General features: G+C 34.8%; 1 protein-coding gene across 2 annotated transcripts in view; it reads right to left on the bottom strand.

Annotated features, from left to right (window-relative positions):
- Glra3 (glycine receptor alpha 3) overlaps nt 1-24,237 on the bottom strand; it is a 119,419-nt gene that overhangs the window by 4,839 nt on the left and 90,343 nt on the right. Inside the window, exons 6-9 of one of the 2 annotated variants that reach the window (XM_042701501.1) lie at nt 17,687-17,824; nt 14,028-14,242; nt 11,009-11,152; nt 8,619-8,663 (exon numbers count right to left, since the gene is read on the bottom strand). In XM_042701501.1, coding sequence (XP_042557435.1) covers nt 8,619-8,663; nt 11,009-11,152; nt 14,028-14,242; nt 17,687-17,824 — 542 coding nt within the window. The remainder of the gene's footprint in view (nt 1-8,618; nt 8,664-11,008; nt 11,153-14,027; nt 14,243-17,686; nt 17,825-24,237) is intronic. The other variant, XM_042701506.1, reaches the window with a different exon arrangement.

The following is a 24,237-nucleotide window of genomic DNA, read 5'->3' as shown; positions in this document are numbered from 1 at the left end:
AGCCATCTCAACAAATATGGTGGGCAAATTCCATGACATGGGAGGCTAAAAGTAGGATAATGATCATGGTTTGAGGCCGACCAAGATAAAGATGCAAGGCTGTATCTGGAAAGAAAAACCACAGGAATTCCCTCAAAAGCCCCCAGCATGCAGGAATTAGTAAAACTATTATGCAAAAGTTTCGTCAGGACAAAGGAGACCAGGTGATTTGAACGATTTGGTTGATATTTCTGATGCTGTCTTTGTAAGCAAAATCTAAAAAGAAAGTAAAATGCCATATGGCCTTTAAAGAGGGAGGCGGGTACACTCTAATCTTCCTTTCCACCTTCATGAGCTTGCTTTCTCTAGCAGAGTGTCACACAGTGTAATGTAAATTGATCAATCACCAGTGATATTTTCTATCTGTAATAGGGACAAATCACAGAGATTAGATGTAAACTATTGAAATCTGGTAGATATATTTTATGAGATATATTCAGGAAAAGCCAGAAGGAATGAGTGATTGGACTGAAGTATATCAGATCCATGCAAAGATGGTTTTTCTAGCAAGAGGCCAATGATGGAATCCCCCTTGGAGATTTTTCTTTTACTGATAGAACGGTTTTAGGTACAGAATTTCACTTGCAGAATCGAAATGAATGGACCATTGTAACTTCTGACCCTATATCTAGTTCTTTCAACTTCTAAAAATCATTCTAGTCTTATGCTGATGAAGGACAAAATGCCCTGTACTTAAGAAGCTATGAGGCCTCTGAATTAGATGAAGATAATATGCTTGCTGTCTTTCTTGCCTTTTAACCGTCCATAAAGCTAAGTAAATGACACATGAAACTAATGCTTATTTCTGTCTTATGATTGCTATATTAACATCAGTAGCCAGGGGTATGGGATTGTGTCTGAACAAAGCAAATGTGCCCCTGCTACACACATTCAGACCTTTTTTTGGGGAGGGGGTGCCACTAGGGTTTGAATTCAGTTCCTCCCACTTGCTAGGCAGGTACTCTATCACTTGAGCCATATCCAAGCCCTGGGCATTGATTTTTAATAGAATATGATATATTTGAACAATTAAACATAGTTACTTTCATATTAGTTCAGAATTAGTCCTGCATAAAAGCCCATCATCACTGTGAAATGCCCAGAGTTAGACATGTAAGAAGTGATGGTGTAGAGCAGTTCAGTAGTTGCCTCAATATGCTCGTATCTTATACCTGTCTCAGAATCCTTGGGAAGCATAACTGAAATTCTGTATTCGCTATCTCACTTACACAGATTCTTACTTTTTAGCATGCAGAATGTCATAGGACTCTGCATTTCCAACCAGCTAGCTGGTGATTGCAAGGCTTAGTGAAGTTTTAGAAAGAAAGCTTTCCAAGAGTACAATGCTGCCAATCCAGTCAGTGTGGATCAGAGGTTTACCGGCTTCTGAATTCCTATTACCTTTGCAAATACACACTTTAAGTAGTAATTGATGAAAGAAAATTCTAAAATGACATAAAATAAGCTGTTATTTTAAGCATCTTTTGCTTCTAAATCGTTTTTCTACAACCAAAGGTAAGGATATTGAGCTGTATCTTTAGACCTTTTAATCTCTACTCAATACCTAAACACATCTCAAAATAGATGTTGGTGAGCTGTAAATTTTATAATTAGGTTGATGGCATTTTTGTTTCAAAGGCATTTACCATGAAGTTTTTCAAATATATTACTAAGAGTTTGCCTACTGATTTCCTTGGGCCACAGAGCATATATATATATATACACATATATGTATATATATGCACACAAATATATGTGTGTATTAAGTGATGTGTCCATGTGTGGATGGATAGATAGATAGACAGATAGATAAACTGTGGTACTGAAGTTTGAACTTAGGGACTCATCGTTGCTAGGCAGGTCTTCTGCTCCTAGAACCATGGATCTAGCCCTTTATTTTATTTTTTTAAATGATGGATTTGTGATTTTTTTGAAAGACTTGTCCTAAATAATAAAGCATTGATGAATCTTTCCAATAAGCTTATTATTTTTATATGATATTGCTAAATTAGAAGATATGCTGAATTAATATATTACTAAGTTCTCAGCATAATATAGTCTCAATAAAATTATTTTGTGTTTTGTGTACGCTTAGATGTGCAGTGATATTTCCTATTCTGAGAAGCTCTTAAAAATTTCATTGAGAGGGCTGGGAAGGTGGCTCAGTGGTAGAGTGCTTGCCTTGCATGCATGAGGTGCTGGGTTCGATTCCTCAGCACCACATAAGCAAAAAGAAAAAAGCCGGAAGTGGTGCTGTGGCTCAAGTGGTAGAGTGCTAGCCTTGAGCTGAAGAGCTGAGGGATAGCGCCCAGGCCCAGAGTTCAGGCCCCACAACCGGACCAAAAACAAAAAATTCATTGAGATAATTCAAGATTTTAGAAATAACTTTAGCTTAAATTATAATGAACTACATGTCCCAAACTAAGATGTTAAAAATATTTCTGAAAATTTATGTTATGTGTATCAACCCATATTTAATGCTCATAAAATTAAGGCATTTTATCACTCGAAGTAAGCTTAACAACATAGACTAAGTAAAATTAACTACCAAAGAGCTAAAGAACATGGCTGATTTAAAATGTAAAAGGAAATAGTAAATTAAATTTACCCTAAAGTAGACTTTCTTATAATGCCTGGTAGTAAGTTAGAATGATAGCCAATAAAAATGTAAAAAGAAATATAGTATAATGTACAATTCTTCCTAAATTCTTTTTAAATTTTGGACTGAGAAAAAAAATCTTAGTAATTATGCTACATTGTGAGATTTTTAAAATAATACCTTTATATTTTAGAGAATTATATCAAGTATTGATTCATATACATGCCTATTCTGACCAGAAATGGGAAAAATAAAAAAAACTAAAGCTAGATATAATCATAACAATGCAATTAAAATACTATATTAGGATACATGTAAGATGAGAACCAATTTTCTATTCCACACTTTATCTTTAAAAATGACCAAACAAAGCCTGGTGTTGGTGGCTCACAACTGAAATTCCAGCTACTCAGGAGGCTGAGATCTGAGGATCCTGGTTGGAAGTCAGACTTGAAAGGAAAGTCCTTGAGACCCTTATCTCCAATTAACCACAAAAAAAAACCCGTAAGTGGAACTGTGGCTCAGACCCTTATCTCCAATTAACCACAAAAAAACCCGTAAGTGGAACTGTGGCTCAAGTGGTAGAGCACTTGAGCAAAATGTTCAGGGTCAGACTCCAGGTTCTGAGTTCAAGCCTCAAGATCTGCGCTAAAAAAAAAAAAAAAAAAAAAAAAAGCATAAAAGAACAAAGCATAAAGAAAAGAAACAAAAGCAATAAAAGTTTGTGTATATGAAAGTTGTGAAAATACTAAAACTTTGAGTGGCAATAAGGAATGAAAATATTAAACTTCTAAGAGTGATAGTATTGGTCATGTGAATTGTTATAAGATAGAACAGCATTAAATATAAAATTTTAACTCAGCATTTTTCTTTCAGTATATATCTATGAAACATTGTTCATACAACTAAGACAATAGCTTACCACAAATTCTTCATGTTTTAATGACCAAAGTAACAGAGGGAGGAAATTGAATTGTTCCATTTATATGAGTTTCAAATGTGTGTCTTTTTTGGGGGGGGGGGGGGGGGTCTGGTCGTGGGGCCTGAACTCTGGGCCTGGGCACTGTCCCTCAGCTCTTCAGCTCAAAGCTAGCACTCTACCACTTGAGCCATAGCACCACTTCCAGCTTTTTTTTTTTTCTGCTTATGTGGTGCTGAGGAATAGAACCCAGGACCTCATGCATGCAAGGCAAGCGCTCTACCACTGAGCCACCTTCCCAGCCCCAAATGTGTGTATTTTAAAAATTGCTAACAAGCATACAATAACTTGTCTTTGAGGAAAATTCTCATTATTTAGAAGAGCCTGACATAAAAGATGTAAATGAATTAAGAATTGTTTTTTCCAAAATAGTCTAAAATAAAATATTCATTTTCATTTATTAAAATGGAAAGCTTAAGAGAAGGCAACTATAGATGAAATTAAATTATTTTATAAGTGTAAGTCAATTTTTAATATATATTTGCTTGAATGTAGCTCTGAGACAACTTTACATTTATTATAGATGATATCTAAATTAACTATGAGGTCCAATCTATGCTTGCTATATTGAACTTAGATTCAATATATGTTTGGAGATGAATAAATGGTAAAGCATCAATTTTAAAGATTAATGATTTAGAAGAAATATGATGAAAATTTAATATAAATATTTTAAAAGGCAGATGAAAAATTAATACATTTAAAAACTTGATAAATCTATTTCTAGCATGTTAGATTCAGTGATAACTCATAATTAAGAGTGCTATAAGATATCACAATATTTTGCAAATGTAAAGAAGCAACATTTTTATTTAGTTTTATATTTTCTGTTTGTCTTTTCTTTTTTCTTTTCTTTTGCCAGTCCTGGAGTTTGAAATAAGGGCCTGGGCACTGTCCCTGAGCTTCTTTGCTTAAGGCTAGCACTCCACCACTTGAGCCACTGGGCTACTTCCAGCTTTTTCTGTTTGTGTTGTCCTGAGGAATCGAACCCAGGACTTCATGCATGCTAGGCGAACCCTCTATCACTAAGCAACCTTCCCAGCCCCGTTTGTCTTGTTTTGAAGCTGAATTTCTGTATTAGAGCTCAAATTCTCCTCAACCTCATGATCCTCTTGCAGCCGCATCTCTCTGGAATCATGAAGCACTAAGTTTTGCTGTTTGGGTTAGCTTTGAGATGGAAGTTACCATAAAACACTTAACTTTAGACATTGCCTTACTTTATTGAATACTATTTTCCTAACATTTCAGGTGGTATATAGCTCTGTTTAACATAAACTCTGTACTTGTTTTGGGGAAGTAATTAAAATCTTATCAGTTTTGTTGACTTCAGAGAATAAAATTTCAACCCCAGATATGAGTCATTTGTGTAGAATTTTGTTTGAATCAAATTATTGAAAAATTACGAAATGGAAAGATTTGGGAAAAAATATATTAAGCAAAGTACGCCAAACCCAAAAAACCATAAGTTTTCCCTCACTTGTGGTAATTAGACAGTGCCTATAAATCTACAAGTAAACACAATGGACAGTAAAAGACAAAACATTACACTTGGATGTAATAAAGAGGACTCTAAACATTCATGCAGCGAGACCAGAGGAGGTTGTATTTTTTAATTTTTTAAATTTTTATTTTGTCTATCATGGGGCTTGAACTCTGGGTCTAGGTGCTGTCCCTGAGCTCTTCAGGTGGTTTATTGTTGGTAAGAGTCTCATGGACTTTCCTTCCAGGCTAGCTTTGAACCACAATCCTCAGATCTCAGCCTCCTCAGTAGCTAGGATTACAGGTGTGAGCCACCGATGCCCAGCCAAAGAAGGGTATTCTTAGGAGAGGCTCACAAGGGCTCAGTAGCTATTTGCATGTGATCATATAAAAAGATGCTTATTAAAATGAACTCTAAGAAATGGAAACAAGTTTTTTTTTAATTTTAACTTTATGATTTGTTTTTGGTTTTGTTTGTTTTTTCCTTTTGTCACTGGTTTTGAGTTTTGTACTTTTTGTCTTGTATGTAAATATATCTGTTTGGGAGAGGGTAAGGGGAAACCCAGAAATACTGGGACAAAGGGTGAACTAATTCAGCAACAATACTCCCTAGACATTACAATGAAAATGAACCAAACAACTTAGGGGATAAGGGGCTTGAGAGGGAAAAAATTGGAAAAAATGAGGGAAGAAATGACACTGTTCGAAAAGAAATGTACTATACTCATTACGTGACCTGTGTAACTGTAACCCTTCTGTACATCACCTTTACAATAAAATAAGTTAAAATTATTTAAAAATATTTTTTCAGATATATATCAAAGAAAGTTGTAGAAATATTTTATGGACTGAAAGACTATTTTACACTCTATAGAGCATAGCATTAACTGACCTAGAATGGAATGATTAAGAAATAACTTAGTGCACACACATACTGTATTGCTTTCAATCATGATGCTTCACCCCTTCAGTCTAAGAGTGTATTCTTCTTATATTATATTGCTTATATGAGGGTAAGGAGTTCAGTGTTGCATGTCCACACTTTTATATTGTATTGCAATTAACCTCATCCTCTCAATCACTCTCCCTGTATCTGTGTGTTTTTGTCTTTCCCTAAGACTGTAGAGAGGAGAAAATGTTACAAGATAGACAGGTAACTATTTTCTATGCTTAGATGTATTTGGAATTATTTTTAAAGCAAGATAGCATATAAATTTACAAGTAAATCAAGTAATTATACATTTTTGTGCAGATTGTCAAAATGCAGCCAATGATACATATTTTTTTAAAACCTTGGTGCTTAGTAAAACATGAACTTGGTCATTTCATAAATCTAAAACTCATTTATACACACACATATATATATATATATATATATATATATATATATATATATATAAGTTAGTAACTAACAGGACAACAGAGCACTAGACTACAGTGCACATGAGCTTTCTTTCAGCACACCATTGCATTCTTATACTGGACACGGAAGAAGCTGCATGAAATGCATTAAAGCAATTCCATCTCATTCATATCGTTCCACAAATAACTCTTAAATCTCTTGTTATCTTTATAAAGCTCTAGGACTCAGTGATAATAAGTACGAGAGCAATGCCTTTAGCCACGTATTCTCCTGTCATGCATGCACCCACACAAACAGCACAGGAGGCAGCAACCAGGACATGGTGTACTAGCAATTAGCACAGAGCACGCTACGACAGTGAGAGGTGGGGAAATCTGATGCAAGAGTAAGCTTGGATCCTTTCTCAGGAAACAAAATCCCCTCTAACTCCATAATAGAAATCAAGTCAAGTGCCAAAGACTGTATATAACTCTCAAGTCTATGCTGGACCAAGTTACTAATAATGATAATAGTAATAATAATAATAAACAACTTTCCTAAGAATACTATTTGCATATGCAAGATCTCTTATTGTAACATTCTATGAAGCAGTCTCATCTCTTTGCCTATTCTGTCAAATTAGAACATTGAGTAAATGTTAAGTAACCAGTACCCATGAAAATAAAAAACATACTGCTTCAATTTAGGTTTATTATTTCAGGTGGATTTAAAGATTTAGCTTGCTAAGATTGCTTCTTAGCAAAATACATAGTTTAAGTGAAGGATAAACTTGGCCAACTCAGAGAGTTGTTAGTTTGAGGAAAACTAGTTTTCAAAAAGAAAAATAATATCCTCAATTTTCCCAGTTCTCAGAATACTTGAGAAAATAAATGGGATTTCCACACTTTCTCATAAATGTGTTTGCATTATCTTATTACTACTTTTAAAAGGAATTAATTGATTTGCCCTGAGACAAGGCTAACATTTTATCAGTGATTTTCTTTTAAAGTCAAAACTGATAGAAGATATCTTTTTGATTGCATTGTTCACTAACTGTTCAGTTACTGGAGACATGAATTGTTTTGGTCTTCATAATAGATTTTTATACACACAGCCTCTACTATGTAGTCTAATATGCACATGTATATGTATGTATATAAATATAAATTACAAACTATGTACATAATTATGTAAATTCCATGCAATTAAAAATTTACAGTCAAGATTGTCAAGTAAACATGAATAGATAATGATGTTATTTATTTTCAGGGACATAAAGAGAGATACTGAAAAGTAGTGTGTAATTTTCTTTAACAAAAGAAAATAATTAATTCCATATTCTCCAAGAAATTGATATGTACTTTAAACTTACACGAGGTATAGATAACATGCTATGAAGTTGAGTTTGCTACAATGTTAACATTATGTTGTCTTGGAAGCTATTCTGAAATTTACCCCAGAAATGTTAGCTCAATAAATGGTACTATTTGTATATGGTTTTCCAGACCAAGACCTTGGCTTTGGTAGATTTATATTTAATTATTGCATGTTATATTAAAAGTGCCCAATCAAACCACCTGGAGACAAATACTCTACCCTTAATCGCCTTCACAATATTTATGCATTGTACTTAGACATAGGTCCTTGTAATCATTCTTCATTACAAAAATTCTAAAGATGCTGCTATCAAATTGCTCAATTTACTATAAATAATCTCAGCATAAAGAATGGAGTGTAAAAATACTAGATTAAAGACAAGACCCTGCATGAAGAATTTTAACTATATTTAACTTGCATCTGATTTTTAATAATTATCTAAATGAGTTTCACATTTATTTTGAAGCTAATATTGTCCCAAATATATGACTCTTTCTCTTTTCTTGGTTATGATGAAAGTATAGGCTATTTCCCTTACATACATACGTATATACATATTAAATTATTTTTAAAAATCAAATGGCTGTGCTTATAAAATGATGATATCTAAATATCCATTTACTGAGTGAAGGCACACTGTAGAGTTCTTAGAAAAGAAGGGCATCTTTAACTGCAGAGATATGACATTTGCATATGAAGGAGCTATGTTTCCCCACCAAACACTGACTCAGTGCAGAATATGCTGTCTGATATTTTTACTGATGATCGCATTCCTCCTTTTAGAGTTAAGAAAGTCAATTTACCGTGTCTGAGAAACGGTAAAACTTCTCCAATGCAAAAGCTTCTGTCTGTGGGGAGGTAAAGCGAACCAAGAGGAATTGAGAAACCAAAGAATCAAGTCATATATGTTGAAATATAATTACACAATCTATTTTAATCACATTTACCATTTCAGCATACATACGTATCAGTTAATAGAGGTTCATGCATGTAAAATAGCTACTCCCAAAGTGTGAGTCAAATTTGAAAATAACTGGCTCTTTTTATAAATTACTTATAGAAAAAAGTATTTTCTTTCTTAATATTTCAAATAATAGAGCTATTACTATGTCTACAATTCCATATTTCTCTAGAATAGCAATTCTGGTGAGAAATATTCTTTCATCTTTTTGTGAGTTACCGTAAGGATCACCATTTTTTTATATCTTACTCTTATATGTCACAAAATTGAGTAAAGAGATGGTTTCATAAAAAACTAATGTTTTTAAAGGAGGGACCAGAATTAAGCCTCTGTATGTGTGATCCATTACTTTATCCGTTGTATGATCTGACCGGTGGTTATAGAAGATGTATGGCATTTCCCCATTAGGCACCATGTACATGACACTTCTCATGACTAGTGTTTGCAGCACATGGTTGATACATTTTTAAATGAAGAGAGAGAAGGAAGATGATGAACTAAAAATGCACAATCAAATCATGTTGACAAGGAAAACATGTATTGTCTTGGACAGTTACAAACAGGAAAGAGAGGAAAGTGCTTTACACCAGTGGTAACAAAGTTCATTCTCTCATGGTGTTTCAGCTAGTGTTAAGACATAGGAGGGGGAGGGAAGAGAGAGACAGAGAGACAGAGACAGAGATAGAGAGACACACAGAGAGAGACAGAGACAGGATGGGTATAGAAGAATGATGAAATATAAGTAGACCAACAGATTAAGGGGAGGTGGAGAAAGAAGATACAGAAAGGAAAGATGTAGAAATCTCATCATCCTAATGCATTGTATTAGGCAGATATGCTTTTATTTAATCACATGTAAGAGCTTAAAAAATGTTCCTAGCCAAGGTAAGCTCGGTCTCCTAATACTGTTGTTCATTCCATGCAGCAGTTTGCCACACTCCAAAACTGCTGTGATGGGTTTTGGAAGGGCAGTTAATTCCTTAGAATATGTTTAATGCTGAGCAGATTTGAGTACTGAGAGATCAAAATGCTTCACTTTGAAAAACAAGTTTGATAAATACATAAGTAGTCAATAGTTTAGAAACCACCAAACCTGTACAATTTCTTAAGAAGTCACACTTTGAAATCAGAACATTATCTTACAATTCATGTTTTGACTTAAATATTCCAGTATAATAGACTCTGGCTGTAATTATTTCTAAATTGCAATTCTTGGTGTGAAAAATCTATTTTCTTTTAAGATATCAGTTGGTATATTCATATTTGAGGAAACAAACCCATAGATCTATTATTGAAATAACTCGTTATAAAAAAATGAAAAAGAGTTGGTCAAAAACATGTGCCTCACAGTTATGGTCCAACAAAACAAGCCCCAGGCAATAGATTCTTGCAAGATGGGGGGGGGGGGCGGGGTGAGACCAAAGGGAGAGGGGTAGACGGATGAAGAGGAAAGTGGGAAATAATTCATGGTACATACCACAAAAATGAGAAAAGTAAAAGAAGGGGCAGGTTGAAGAGGGGTGAGCATGATGCATGGGGTAACACAGGTCAGCTGCTTTGTTAAATGGGACCTCCTTTGTACAATTACTTAAAGATAATAATAATAATAATACACGTCTCTAATGGACAATGCCATTGCAGGTCTTTGTAGATGGAAACAACCTTATTCGTAACTTCTTATTCAGCTAGGAGGTTACTTATATTCCATAGGTTACATCTAATGGTCTCCTAATCATATTCTAGATAAATTTTCTTATAGGTTCAATTTTCTTTGATTAGATGATTATAACGCAACCACAGCACTTCATTGTGTTTCTCCTAGGGTTTCAGAACAACTAGATTAAGAATATGAAAATATGCTTAAGCATATGCTTGAGTCAGTATGAAGTTATCATCATGGAGTAAAGAAATACATACTATGTTGTGGAAACAAAGACATGAGTTCAACAAGAGGAACAATTTTAATAGTTATATTTGATGCCATATAAAAAATATAACTATCAGAAACACTCTAACATTGCAAGAGATGTGAAGAGTGCTGTTTCTTGAGGCATACTGAGGGAAAAACACTCCTATCACTTGATGCTATTTAAAGCATAAAGGGGTACCATTTTCTCTTTGAATCTAATTTGATACTTTGTTCTCAGCCCTAGTTCCTGTCCTATAAACAGTCTACAGCCACTCTCCAATGAAAAATGATACCCCGCCAAACCATCGTGTTGACTCTCTTACCTTATTTTTTCTCTTGCGTCGAAATCGCAGGAGCTCTTTGTGCTGCCTTGAGACAAAGTTCACAGCTGCATATTCCAGAAGTGCTGAAAACACGAAAAGGAGGCAAACTGCCATCCAGATGTCGATAGCTTTGACATAGGAAACCTAGCTCAGAGAGAAGATAGAGGGAGACAATGACTCACATTGTTATTTCCTTTGGGAACAAAATTGCGTTTACAACGATGAAAGCAAGGCTATTTTTCCCCTTAACAACTTTTTATTTCTGGGAATTATAAGGATTAGTCAAACTTTTAAGACTTTTTTATATTTTGTTATTGTTTTTCAAAGGAGACACTAACTCAGAGATGAAACACAAGCTAAAAATAGAATTTTACTCGTTTTTTTTGAGGAGAAAGCAAAAGGGAGGGGGAAGAGTGAGATAGAACAATCATCATCTTCAATGCACATTATGCAAAAATCAAACTACATAACTTGAGAGGAGGCATGGAAGGAGGAAAGTTAGGGGAGATTGATGAAAGGGATGACATAAATCAAGAAACATTGGGCTGGGAAGGTAGCTCAGTGGTAGAGTTCTTGCCTTGCATGTCTGAGGCCCTGGGTTCGATTCCTCAGCACTACATAAGCAAAAAGAAAAAAGCCAAAAAGGCGCTGTGGTTCAAGTGGTAGAGTGCTAGCCTTGAGCTGAAGAGCTGAGGGACAGCACCCAGGCCCAGAGTTCAGGCCCCACGACCAGACACCCCCCCCCAAAAAAAGAAACATTATACTCATAACCTGACTTATGGAATTGTAAGGTCTTTGTAAACTCTTTATATTATTACTTAGTCATGAACTCATATATACATACATCTATATTTAATTTTACTTTTAAAAAGGATTTTTGTTTTATTTTCCATTAATTTTTAATTTAAATACTTGTAGTTTATAATTTTATTTATCCATTTGATGAAGATAATTTTATTTCAGTGAATTTAAAATGAATAGTCATTGTTATTTGTTATCTACTGAGGTATTTAGACACGTTTAGAAGAATGGGAATTGAATTCCCAAGCTGCTCAGTCATTACTATCTTACTGCAAATATCATGACGTATTTGTATAGGTATATGTACATATATATGTATATGTGTGTAAAAATTGAACTATATAACTTGACAACAAGGATAGGAGAGCAAAAAATTTATATAATATATATAGTCCTACAGGTATGTATACCACTGCTGAGCATTGCAAGAATAATTTCCAGACATGGTATCATTTTTTCAATAAAATCTGGAATTTAACATTGGATATATCTTTCCATTTAATCCTAACATCTCATTCCTATTTTATCATTTTCCCTAAGAATGACAATTTTTATTCAAAACTACTTAAAAAAAAATCCATCCCAGGTCTTAATGTAGGGTTATATTTGCAATTTGGTATTATATCTTTTCAGTCTTCATTCTGTGGAATCTTTGCCCAGTCTTTCCTTATTTTTAGTGACATTAGTGTTTTTGCCATCTGTTTTTAGTAAGAATTCCCCACGAGTTCCCTTTTCTTCACAATGTATTAGAGCAGGACACATAAAATGTCCATCCATTGGTTAAAATGATGGCCACCAGGTTTCAGTATAGTTATTAAGTGTCTCATGTGTAGATTTTGGTATCTTGTTATAGAACACCAATGAAACTAAGGCAGAGAGAATCAAATTACATGTCATGTGCTTAGATCCCCTTCACTTCCTAGTTAACCCTTTTTTCCCCTCTCCCTTTTCTGTTGTTGATCCTTTCCCACAAAGTCACCCTTCTACATTTATGTTCTATTACCATTACTAGTATCATCATCATCATCATCATCATCATCATCATCTTCATCAATCACCATCACCGTGCTTCTTGTACAGTGATTTGCTTGACACAAAGTGTCAACTTACTTATGAAACACTTTAACAAAGAAAATTCTTTCATTGTCTCCTTTGGTACCGGAAATTGAACCCAAGGCCTCAAGTTTGCTAGTCAGGAGCCCTACTGCTTAATCATGTCTCCAACTTCTTCTTGCTTAAGTTATTTTTGAGGTAGTGTTTACAGGGCCAGCCTGAGCTGCTGTGTTCCCTTGTGTTGCTGAGAATTGTGGGCATACAGCATTGTCCCCAGACATTGTGTTCCTCACTAGAGCTGGAATGACAGGGACACCCTGGGCCCAAACATTGGTTGGAATAGAATCTCAACTTGTCTTTGTCTAGGCTAGGATCTAGATTCCCTAATTTCTATCTTTCTGTTCACTAAGATTACAGATTTGTGCCACTATGCTTGGCTGCTCCTCTTCTGTCTTATTCTAGTGCTGTGTTAAATGTGCATCTGTTTGCAAAGGATGAATGCAAATTTCTTCAGTTTTGTCAGAAATTGACATGGGTTTGCAAATACATGCTGTCTCATATGAATTCAGCCTTCAAGCATCAAGCCACACCATTCCTAGGAGACTATGATTCATAAAGCAAATGCTCATTCTTTTTTGCTTGTCATGGAGCTTGAACTCAGGGTCTGGACACTGTCTCTGAGCTTCTTGCTCAAGGCTAGTGCTCTACCACATGAGCCACAGCTCCACTTCAGGCTTTTTCCTGTTTATGTGGTACTGAGGAATCAAACCTGGGACTTCATGCATGCTAGGCAAACACTCTACCATTGAGCCACATTCCCAGTCCCAACATCCTGAATCTATAATGACATGGGCCACAGAAATGAAATCACCATTACAATTTGCAAATTCAACAAATGTGTGCCATGATTAAAAGCACCTACCAGGAAGCAACTAAGCACGAATATCTCTTGAGTAGTAGGACATCTTAAAGATCTACATTTCTTCTATGCGTGATTTTTTTTTTTTTTTTTTACCAGATTTTAGATGTTTTCTCCATTGGCAACACGCTACTTTTAAAATAAGTCATGAAGAATTGATGCTACTGAAATGTACGTGACAAGCCTGGTAATGATAACTTTCTGAACACCTGAGCTGCTATGTATATGTTCCTCCTATGCATTTACCTTTGGTAAGGAAGCCCGTGATCCTGAACTCTGGGTGGTCATGGTCAGCACGGTGGTTATTCCCAAAGCCACCCTGGCTGGGGCTGCGTCCATGTTGATCCAGAAGGAAACCCAGGATAGAATGACAATCAGGAGACTTGGAATGTACATCTGGATGAGGTAGTAACCCATCTGTCGTTCCAGATGGAATCGCACTTCTATACATGTGAACTTTCCTAATCGATGTAAAAGAAGGCCTCAATGAGGGAAAAGCAGGTCTTGTTATAGCACCGAACAGCACAAGTTCATTTGTATTGTTGAAAAAATTCTTTTTCTCTAAAACAGAGATCCTCCCAAGCATGTATTCAAATTTGTTAATGGTTTTAAAAGTTTCTTTTCGTTAGCATCTAGAAGAACGTAATAATGTATATTGATACATATACACATATACCTATATATGCAAAAAACTGTAATATCATTAAATGCCTATACTCAAAGATCCAGTTTTTCCACGTTTCTAACAATTGCTTCTGAAGTAGACAGGGGATTGCATATTTATAATACAAAAATCTTATTTACTAATTTCTGGTGTTTCTACATGCACCAGACAAATACCTTCAGCATTTATTTCAGAAATCTTTACATTTGCTTTAAAATTCTAAGGGATAAGTACAATTGAGTAAGGAATTCTTAAACAATAATACAAGCAAAAGGAGATGTGTCTTATTACACATTAATTCTATTTAACATATATGTGCTCGTGTGTCTCATTATCTTTTTGTTAATTATGTTAAATAAAAAGAGTAAATTATAAATATTAAATTGACATTTTGATCATCTCCTTTCACCTTACCTTATAATCTATATTCCATTATTACCTCCCCTTAAAGCAACTATTCTCTACATAATCAAATTCTTGGCTTATTCTCTTTTTGGGGTAGTCATTTTGAGAAAGATGAAATCAGAGGTTTGTAAGTAATGTTGCCTGGTCCCACCAGAAAAGAAAATTGTCAAAGAGCTTGTCCAGGAAAATTGCTGTTGTGTTGCTAGGTAGACTTTGGTGTGAATCTTCTATTCATATGACTTGGATCTAACATAATGGCACTGAGTCAAGGTAGATGATATATATATGATATGATATATATATGATTCCAAGATGAGTGTTAAAAATCTTAACAAAGCTTCACGAGCCCAGGGAATGGTAGCTTCCATTGTTATTATCTATATATTTGTCTGTCTGTCTGTCTGTCTATCTATCTATCTGTTTATCTTTGTTCCTTACTAGGACTTGAACTCATGTCCTAAGAATGGTCCCTTAGCTTTTTTTGCTTAATGTTGTTTTGGGGGGAGGAGGAAGCATAGTTAATTGGTAGTTTAAGGTCTCTTATTGGAGATCTCAGTCTCCTGAGTAGCTAGGATTACAGGCAGGAGCCACTGGCATCCAGCTTTAAACATATTTTTTAAAGTACATTGCTGGGAAGGAAAAACACATGCAGTTATATACCATTATTCATATGTGTGTGTGCATGTGGATGTTCCCGTGTCTTGTATATCCGTGTATGTGTGTAGTATTATTATGTGTGGTTCTGAAGAGAAAAGTAAATAAATTGGACTCCCTCTCTTTAAATCAATGACCTACTTATCATGGCAAGAGACTACCAGTTAAGAAGAAGAAAGATTTTGGAGAGATTATCAGGAGGCAGATAAAGTAGCTTTGAAATACATAACTGAAAAAGATGTTTCGAATGATAAATTAACTGAACAAAGATTTTGTTTGTATGGGAAATTTTAACTTCAAGGAAACAGAAGGAAAGGGTTTATTTTTATAAGTATGGTTCATATATATACATATAAATATCCTGATATTTTTTGGGGGGGGGTTGTGTATGTATAAGGAACCTGACAACTATGTGATATCTGGGCCTATTATTAGAAAATAATTAACAGATGATTCCCTTGTGTTATAGAAGCTTTTTGTAGGAGGCAAATTAACCATGTACTTGCTTGAGCAAAGTACCAAATAATCTTACATAAACGGGACTGGTCATTGTATTTTGAACTCCTATTCTGTTTGTCCAGTTTTGCTTATGGTAAATATTCATAAGCATAAGCTCATTCTTCTAAGCTGAAATAAGGAAGCACATAGATTTACTTTATGCTGATACAGGGTTTTGAGACCCTGTAAAACCAAAATTCATTCCGAAGTGAGGGTTCCACCTTCACCTATTGTTCTAGATTGTGTGTATCTACCTAAAATTTATGTCTCCCTGTAATCTGAGAATAGGGCCTTATTTGGAAATGATGTAGGTTATTTTTTTCTGTAGATGAAATGAAGTTAAAGCCTTAATCTAATATTACTGGTGTCCTCCTAAAAGGGAAGACTGGCTTCAGAGAAATACACTACAGAGCATCATCCTACTCAGGAGGCAGAGACTAAACTGAGGTATGTAAAAGCCAAGGATTTCAAAGAAATAGAAAGCTAGGAGAAGGGAGAAAACATTTTTTCCTTGCATCTCTACAGAATATACTGCTCTGCTGAATGTCTGATATAAGATTTGTAGCCTCCAGAACTATGCAAGCATACATTTCTATTGGTTTAAATCTCTAAATTTGTGATTGTTGGTTATGACATTTCTAAGAAACTAATATGTCCCTTAGCTCAGATGTAGAGATTTCATTCAGCTTTTCCTTAAAATAGAGTTTATTAATCCAACTGATTATAGAGGGCTGAGAAAAAAATACAGCTGTTGACTTGCCTGACCTTTATCTTTGTATTGAGATACTTAACTTTGAACCCCTTCATAAGACAGATAAATCCTCTCTTCAGGGTGGTAAAAATGACAATGATGTTTGGATCTGAAATGGTGAATTAGGGAAAGAATGACTAACAACTCAAGACCTGGTATCGGGAAAGGTCAGATTGCAGTTCTGAAAAAGTGCAAGAGGCCAGGCTAAAGCAGTTTCCTGTCATGAAATGGTAAGAGCAGCAGTCGATGCAGTGACAGACCAGGCCCTCACTGCACTGGAGAGCTATTTCAATAATGTACTGCTTAATGGAATGCATAGGAATAGGTTATAGAGCCAACACAGGCATTGTGGGAATAGCATATATTAGTTAAGAGAAGTGACTGAATTTCATGCTTGGAAAAATATCTCACTGAATCTCTTAATGCATGGTGTTTGCAACAATGCCTGATGAGCACTCAGAGCACAGGGCTCCTGTGTCAGTCTGAACAGTAGGCGCTTAGACAAAAATGTTCTGAAATACATGAAAATAGGACCTAAAGGAAAATTCAGGCAAATGAACACAAAAAAACAAAGATTTTTTTAAAAAATGTTGTTAGCATATAGCGTTTACTGCCTAAGAATGGTTAAATGTATTTTTCATAGAAACAAAAAGGAACATTTTTAGAAAAATTACTATTCCATAAATGTGGGCCTTTCACAAATATATGCCAATATAATTAAATTTCCAAGCATTTCCAAGTGCCCATATAAAGTAATTATATAACAGTACACAACGAGTCAAAGCATCCATATGATCAAATCCATCTGGTTTCCTTTTTATTTGGGAAACACTGAGTTACACTTAATTATTAACCTAGATTTGCAGTTAAGAAGCATTTGACTATCATAAAATTACAGTCATTAAGTGTAAGTAAGCATAATGTCACTTCTACCTGTATTATAATGTTTAGTGCAGTATCGTAAATCTTTTTCTTCTTTCAACAGAAATTGGGGCAAAGTGAGTCCTTCTGCAACCTGTACGGGTGCTTCATCTTGCCATTCAAAAATGAGATCATTCATTGTGTACCCAACTAGGCAAAACATTATAAAAATATTTATAGCCAAAATAAAAGACAGCCAAAGAAAAACAATAAAAAACACAGTTGTACAGTCACGTAAGACCAAAGAGTATCAGTTTAACACGATATTTTACCTGATTCCAATCCACACAAGTCTGTACTTTTGGAAAACTCACTGAATAATGTAAGAAATGAAGAAGGCTCATAAAAATATAACATGGCAGGCACAAACATTAAGCTACCAGATTAATTCAGAAATTTCCATATATTTCCACTCTATTAGTTTTCCCTTCCCCCTTCTCTCAAGTTATTCATGACTCCTTCAACAAAAACCAGATACTGTCACTGCTCAGAAAATGACGTAAACTATAATAACCTAGTTGGAGGAGTTACTACTGCCAGATATGTTTCTTGATTTAATTGTTAACTTTTTTATCTTGTATAGTATCTATTTCAATTTTCCATGCTTCAATCAAACACAAAAAATGATATTTTATATAAAAGTGTCTTCTACTTAAGGAATAGTACAAAGAATATCCACATGAAATCATTTATAAAAGAGCAAAGCCTTGCATAGAATTAACTAGTTGATTTGGCATTATGATTGTGTCAGTAAGTAATTAAGGTATCCATTATAAATAGTATTTTATCTGGAGATGTACATTTCTCAATGACCTAGAGACAGTAAAAGAGGAATTCATTCTTAACTGCTGCCAAGTAAGGCACACATCTTATTCCTCATAGAACAAGGTGAGATTTCATTCCAATTTAAACAGATGAATGGAAAATTGAGCTAAACCATCATCTAATTTTGACCTGCTATGTTTTTCAAAAGCTTTCCTGTGAAAAGAAACTGGTTCTCTGAAATTTATAGAAGCACAATTTATAGAAGTGCAAGTAACTTGTTCTTAGGTTAAGTAAACATTGGCATTAAGTGATTTAAGAGTGGGAATTGGATAATCTATTCTACTTCAATATAATCCATAAAACATTAAGTCAAAATCAGAAGGAAAACATTGAGATGATCAAGCTTAAAGAGTTTGCTTTGCTTTGAGTAATTTACTGGATATGTCAGGAAACTAAATCCATGGTATTATAGCCTCAACATACCTTCATACAAAACGTGAATCCATTTTCTTCTATACATTTCAACTGTTTTTTTTTTTTTATCTTGTGCTTTCAGTCAATAGATTTCAGAGAAGTCTGAGAATATTAAGTGGAATATATTGGTTGTTCAGATCACAGTGAATTTAAATGCTTTGTTCCCAAATAAGTCTCATAATGAAAAAAGAATTTATTCAGGGAACAAAGACATTAACCCCAACTTTATCCAGCAGTCTCATATAGTAGCTGTGGTAAAATCTGTAAACAAGTTACTCTTACTTGTTACTTTAACAAGTATTTCTTGAACACCAACCATATGTAAGGTCCCTTGAGTTGGAATTTGAAAACTAGGCAGGGGCTACCCATCAACAATTTGAAAGATGCAAAAACTGGAATTTGTAGAAAAAATTTAACAAGAGCTTCAATGGTCAAGAACTAGTTCGCCTAGAGAACACATGAATGTACAGAAACATTAATAGAAGCTTGTGCAAAGTTCAAATTCCAGGTTGCAAAGTTTGACTTAAAATTCTCCATGGGAAATAATGGCAAAGTGAAGCGAGAGACATCACAAGAATTATAGTTGGGAAATATTCCCCTATCATGATCTTTCCATGGAATTCACAAGGTCAGAAGCACATTCATAGTCATAATAAGACAGTATTTTCCTTTTGCATTGTTTCCGCATTTACTCTGATGTTGAAATAACAATGGTGGGTAAAAATTCTAGCACTTTAGTGGCACCAGACTAGGCTGCAAGTTATTTGTAGTCTTTCCTGCTATACCCCTTGATAAAAAATTTTTTAAAAAAACAACACAATGCCACTTTTATGGGAGAATGTTCTTGATCCTTGAATAGTCACAAGTATTAATTTTATTAAATCTTGCTCCTAGGTAATATCATCTTTTTAATATCCTACATGAGAAATGGTCATCTGCCTAAATCACTCAGCTGTGTAATGTAATGTGATAATTTTTTAAGGGGAAAACACTGGTGTGATGGGGTTGCAAACAAATAAGGTATTTGTTATCAAACATCACTTCTATTTTACAAACAAAATAGCTTGAAACTAGTTGTTATGCTTAGGTATCTGATAGACCATTTTCCTGAATGTGAACCTCCATGTCAAGAAAAATAGCAAATATTTGCTATTGATAATAGATTTTGACTTCTTAATGCAGAAATAAATGGTTTCAGTCTTTGGAAGGTGTGTATTTTGAAAACTCAAGAAAAGAGTATTTTCCAAATAACCAAAAACTGATATTAAAAACATGCATAGGTAAGAAAAATCTACTCTATGGATAAACTAGAAAAATGGGTTTTAATTTGAATATGAAGTGTTTATTTAATATGATTTCCAGTTTCACATTGCCAATAACTCTTAAGCATTACCTTCAGAATCAATTTCTTTTTTTCCTTCCTGAGTAGATAAAACAAAACAAAACAGCAACAAAACTTCTGCTGGCCTATCAGGAATATAATAGAGAAATGAATTTTAGCCTATCATTTAACCAAAAGTATATATGTATATATGTGTGTATATATATATAAATTTTAGGAGATGTTAAGTTTCTAATCCATTACTGACAGACCATGATGTCAGTATATTAATATCTCACATCTCTGACCATCCAATGAAAATGAAACATTTTTCCCATTATCTTAAAAGGCCTCTTTATTTTCTTCATAGTACTTATCTTTGTTCTAGGACTTACCCTGACTATATTCATCCATAGAATTTATCCTGACTTTTGATGTATTTATCGAGCTTTTATTTTGTTTTCTTTCTTCCTGCCTTTTATAACTTAAACTTTATCAAAGTGACATTCTTTTATGGAGATTTAATCCTTGGTATATTTTCTCATTCCTAAGTAATTTGGGGGCACAGAACAGGTATTTGAATGTGTGAAATAGAAAGATCAAATGGGAGTTAGCTGAGGCAGCACATAACTATAATCTCAGCATTTTGGGAGGAGACCAGATCTTGTCTCACATGAAAGAAAAGAGAAGATATAAAAAAGAAAATCAACATAATGACTTATACATCTCATTGTTGCAATGGTCCACCTGTATCCCTATTTAAACGATTGTTTTTCCCCTTCCCCTCCACAAATTATACCGACATCAAATACAGTGAAAGCAGGGGTTATACTGTGGGGGAGGGACATACAAAGCAACAAAGAAATAATCTTATAACGAACTTTACAACTTTGGTGGGGGGGGGGAGGATTGGGTGGGGAGATAAGGGGAAGGGGAAGATGGGATGGGAAGGGGAAACAAAGGAGGAGGCTACAATGCTTGATAAGAAATGTACTCATTATCTTGCCCATGTACTTGTAACCCCTCTGTACAGTATTTTCACAATTTAAAAAAAAGAAGAAAATCAAATAGAAGGAAGTGGTAAAAGAGTATGTGTTTGTGTGTGTGTGTGTGTGGGTGTGTGTTGGTGAAGTTTAGAACTGGAGAAGATAATAATAATAACAACAACAATAATAAATGGCTTGGGAGTCTACAGACCATAGTTGAGATTACTAATCATCTGAGCATCACATCAGAGACAATTTTACTGTGAACTTAAAACTGTTCCAAAAGGAGGAAAAGTCTTTATTGTAAAAAAGGAAATGATCCATAAAGACACAAAAAGATACAGAAGATGCTCATGTGCAATATACCAAGTGAATGACACCAATGAGAAAGACTATATGTTGTATGTTTCCAACTATGACAAACTGAAAATGGCACAATTAGGGAGATGGCAAAAACATCAGTGATTGACAGGGATCAGAGAGAGGGAGGAATAAGTAGATAAGTCTTGTGGGAGTTTTAGAATGTTGAAGCAATTTTTTACTTGATAATAGTGCTTCTGTCTATCTATCTATGTATCTATCTATCTATCTATCTATCTATCTATCTACCTATCTATCTGTCTATCCATCACATTGTATGACATTTACCAAAAGCCACAGAATGTGTAACATCAAGTTTACTGTAGTGGAAGCTATGGATTTTGATGATGATGGTGTCTCAGTGTGGCAGGTTCAATACTTTCTCTGAGCAATATTGAAGGACCAGGTAGCAAATAAAGAATTCATAGTTCTTGCTCAATTTTTCTGTGGCCATAAAACTGCTCTAAAATACCAAGTCTGTCTTTTGGAAAAAAAATCTAATGAAAACATTTACATCTGGCCAAATTAGAACAAAGTTATGAAATGTTTTCCATAATTAGTCAAATGGATAAAATGTATTAATTAATTCAATAAATAGAGTGCCTACTCTGCAGTGAGCATCTTTGCAAGTTGCTGCAACTATGAAAGGATTCCATGAACTTTTTGTTGTTGTTGGTCGTGGAGCTTGACCTCTGAGCCTGGGAGCTGTCCCTGAGCTCCTCAGCTCAAGGAGATCAATCTACCACTTGAGCCACAGCACCACTTCCCATTTTCTGATGGTTAATTAGAGATAAGAGTCTCATGGACTTTTCTGCCCAGGCTGGCTTTGAACTGTGATCCTCAGATCTCAGCCTCCTGAGTAGCTAGGATTACAGGCGTGAGCCACCCCTGCTTGGCAAACTTTTTTACTAATTTAGATATAGCAGGGTTAAAAGAACTGTACTACATTTAGACATGAAAACCAGTTACATCCACTTTCATTGGGTTATAACTTTTTATATTGCTATGTTCCTTCTATTCTAATTGAGGTGGACTTGAGGGAAATGAACTCCTTAATTTACCAGTTACAGATGACTGAATCTAAGGAAAGGTGTTCAAAATTTTGGAATTCTCTTTATTCATTTCTCCTAGTCAAGAAGAGTTTTTTTTTCAATTAAAATAGAATTCACTTAGCCCAGTTAAAGGGCAGTCTCAACAAGTACAAATTCAGCAACGACAATTGTAATTGTAAAGATGCTTCTAAAATGATTCGAATTTTCATCTCCCTACATGTATGTCATCAGGAAATTAGCAATTATTTTACTCAGCTATTAATATAAAAGTGCCATATTTATGATGTCCTATGTTTATTGTTAAATTTATTCCTATTTTAATGGTAAAATGGTCACCCTAATCAAAGGCAGAAGTTGAAATATTTTTGTGGAGAATTGAGCCAGCTGGGTCTGTATTTTTTGCTAGTCTCTCCTTCACAACACAGCAATAATTTCTCCTCTTCTCATGGCAGTACCCAATAAAGTCTAAGCCTGGTAAAGTTCATGGTCCTTTGTGTTGGTGTCACTGTGCTTTGTTGTTTGTACTTGTTGCCTGGGAAATCATTTTAATAGTGATGCAGTCTCAGTCACACTCTGGCCAGAGCCCTTATCTTCACTTCATTAGATTTCGTTTCTGTTCTCAGACCATTTTACCCTACTCAAAATAATTGGATTTGGAAATTATTTTATTGTAAAGTCCCTGGTAGATTGGCTGGATATTGAAGTTACCAGTTGCAGGTTTATGAGACTCTATGGGAACATACAGACCTTTCCAAGGACCCTAAGAACCATAAAACAATACAATACAACATAACACAACATAACACAACACAAAAGGCTGACCTCTCTGTCCATGTGTCTCTCATCTATCTACTCTTTATTTACATATCTATCAAACTATCACTTTGATGCATTTTTCAAATTTATATTTCTTCCTTTAAATTTTATTAGCACACATTAATTGTGCACCATGTTTTCATTGCGATATTTCCAACATATGTAGAGATCACATTTGTCCTTACTATTGCTTATTCCTCCTCATGACATTGTTTTGTCAATGTAAGTAGATCTTGTCATTCTATTTTCATGTAAATATATAACACACTTTGATCACATTCTTCCCTCTGGTAATGTCTCACTCCCACTAATGGCCCTTCCTGAGCTTGCCCTTCCTGCCCTCATGTCCTTATTTGTATATTGTACATTCCACATGTAAGACAAAACATGAGATACTTATCTTTCTGAGTCTGGCTTATATTTCATTTGTTATGGCTGTGTATATTGGCTCAGGCCACACATAATATCATCCCCCTTTTCTCCAGCTCCTGTAAAGCCCTTGCCATTTCTCCTGCACTCTCCTACTCTACTGGATATAGCAGTTACAATGATTCCCCTGTCCCCAAGACACCTGAGCAGGCTCCTTTCCCTTCACTTCCTCTTCTGAACGTCTCTTATCCACACTGGAAGATTGTTTTCCAACATTGTCAGTGAGAATCCTTTACGGAATGTCCTTTTACTGCCTTTGCTCCCTGTCACTTCATCTGAGCTGGCTTCTTTCACCTCTTCTCATCTCTGGAACACTAAGACAAACAATGTTCAATCTAGTAGCATAAAGAATGGACTTTA

The sequence above is a fragment of the Dipodomys spectabilis genome, unplaced genomic scaffold (assembly GCF_019054845.1).
Source record: "Dipodomys spectabilis isolate Male_0828 unplaced genomic scaffold, ASM1905484v1 ptg000009l, whole genome shotgun sequence".
NCBI classification, from domain to species: Eukaryota; Metazoa; Chordata; class Mammalia; order Rodentia; family Heteromyidae; genus Dipodomys; species Dipodomys spectabilis.
The sequence above is the reverse complement of the archived record's forward strand: the minus strand, read 5'-3'. Positions and strand labels throughout refer to the sequence as shown.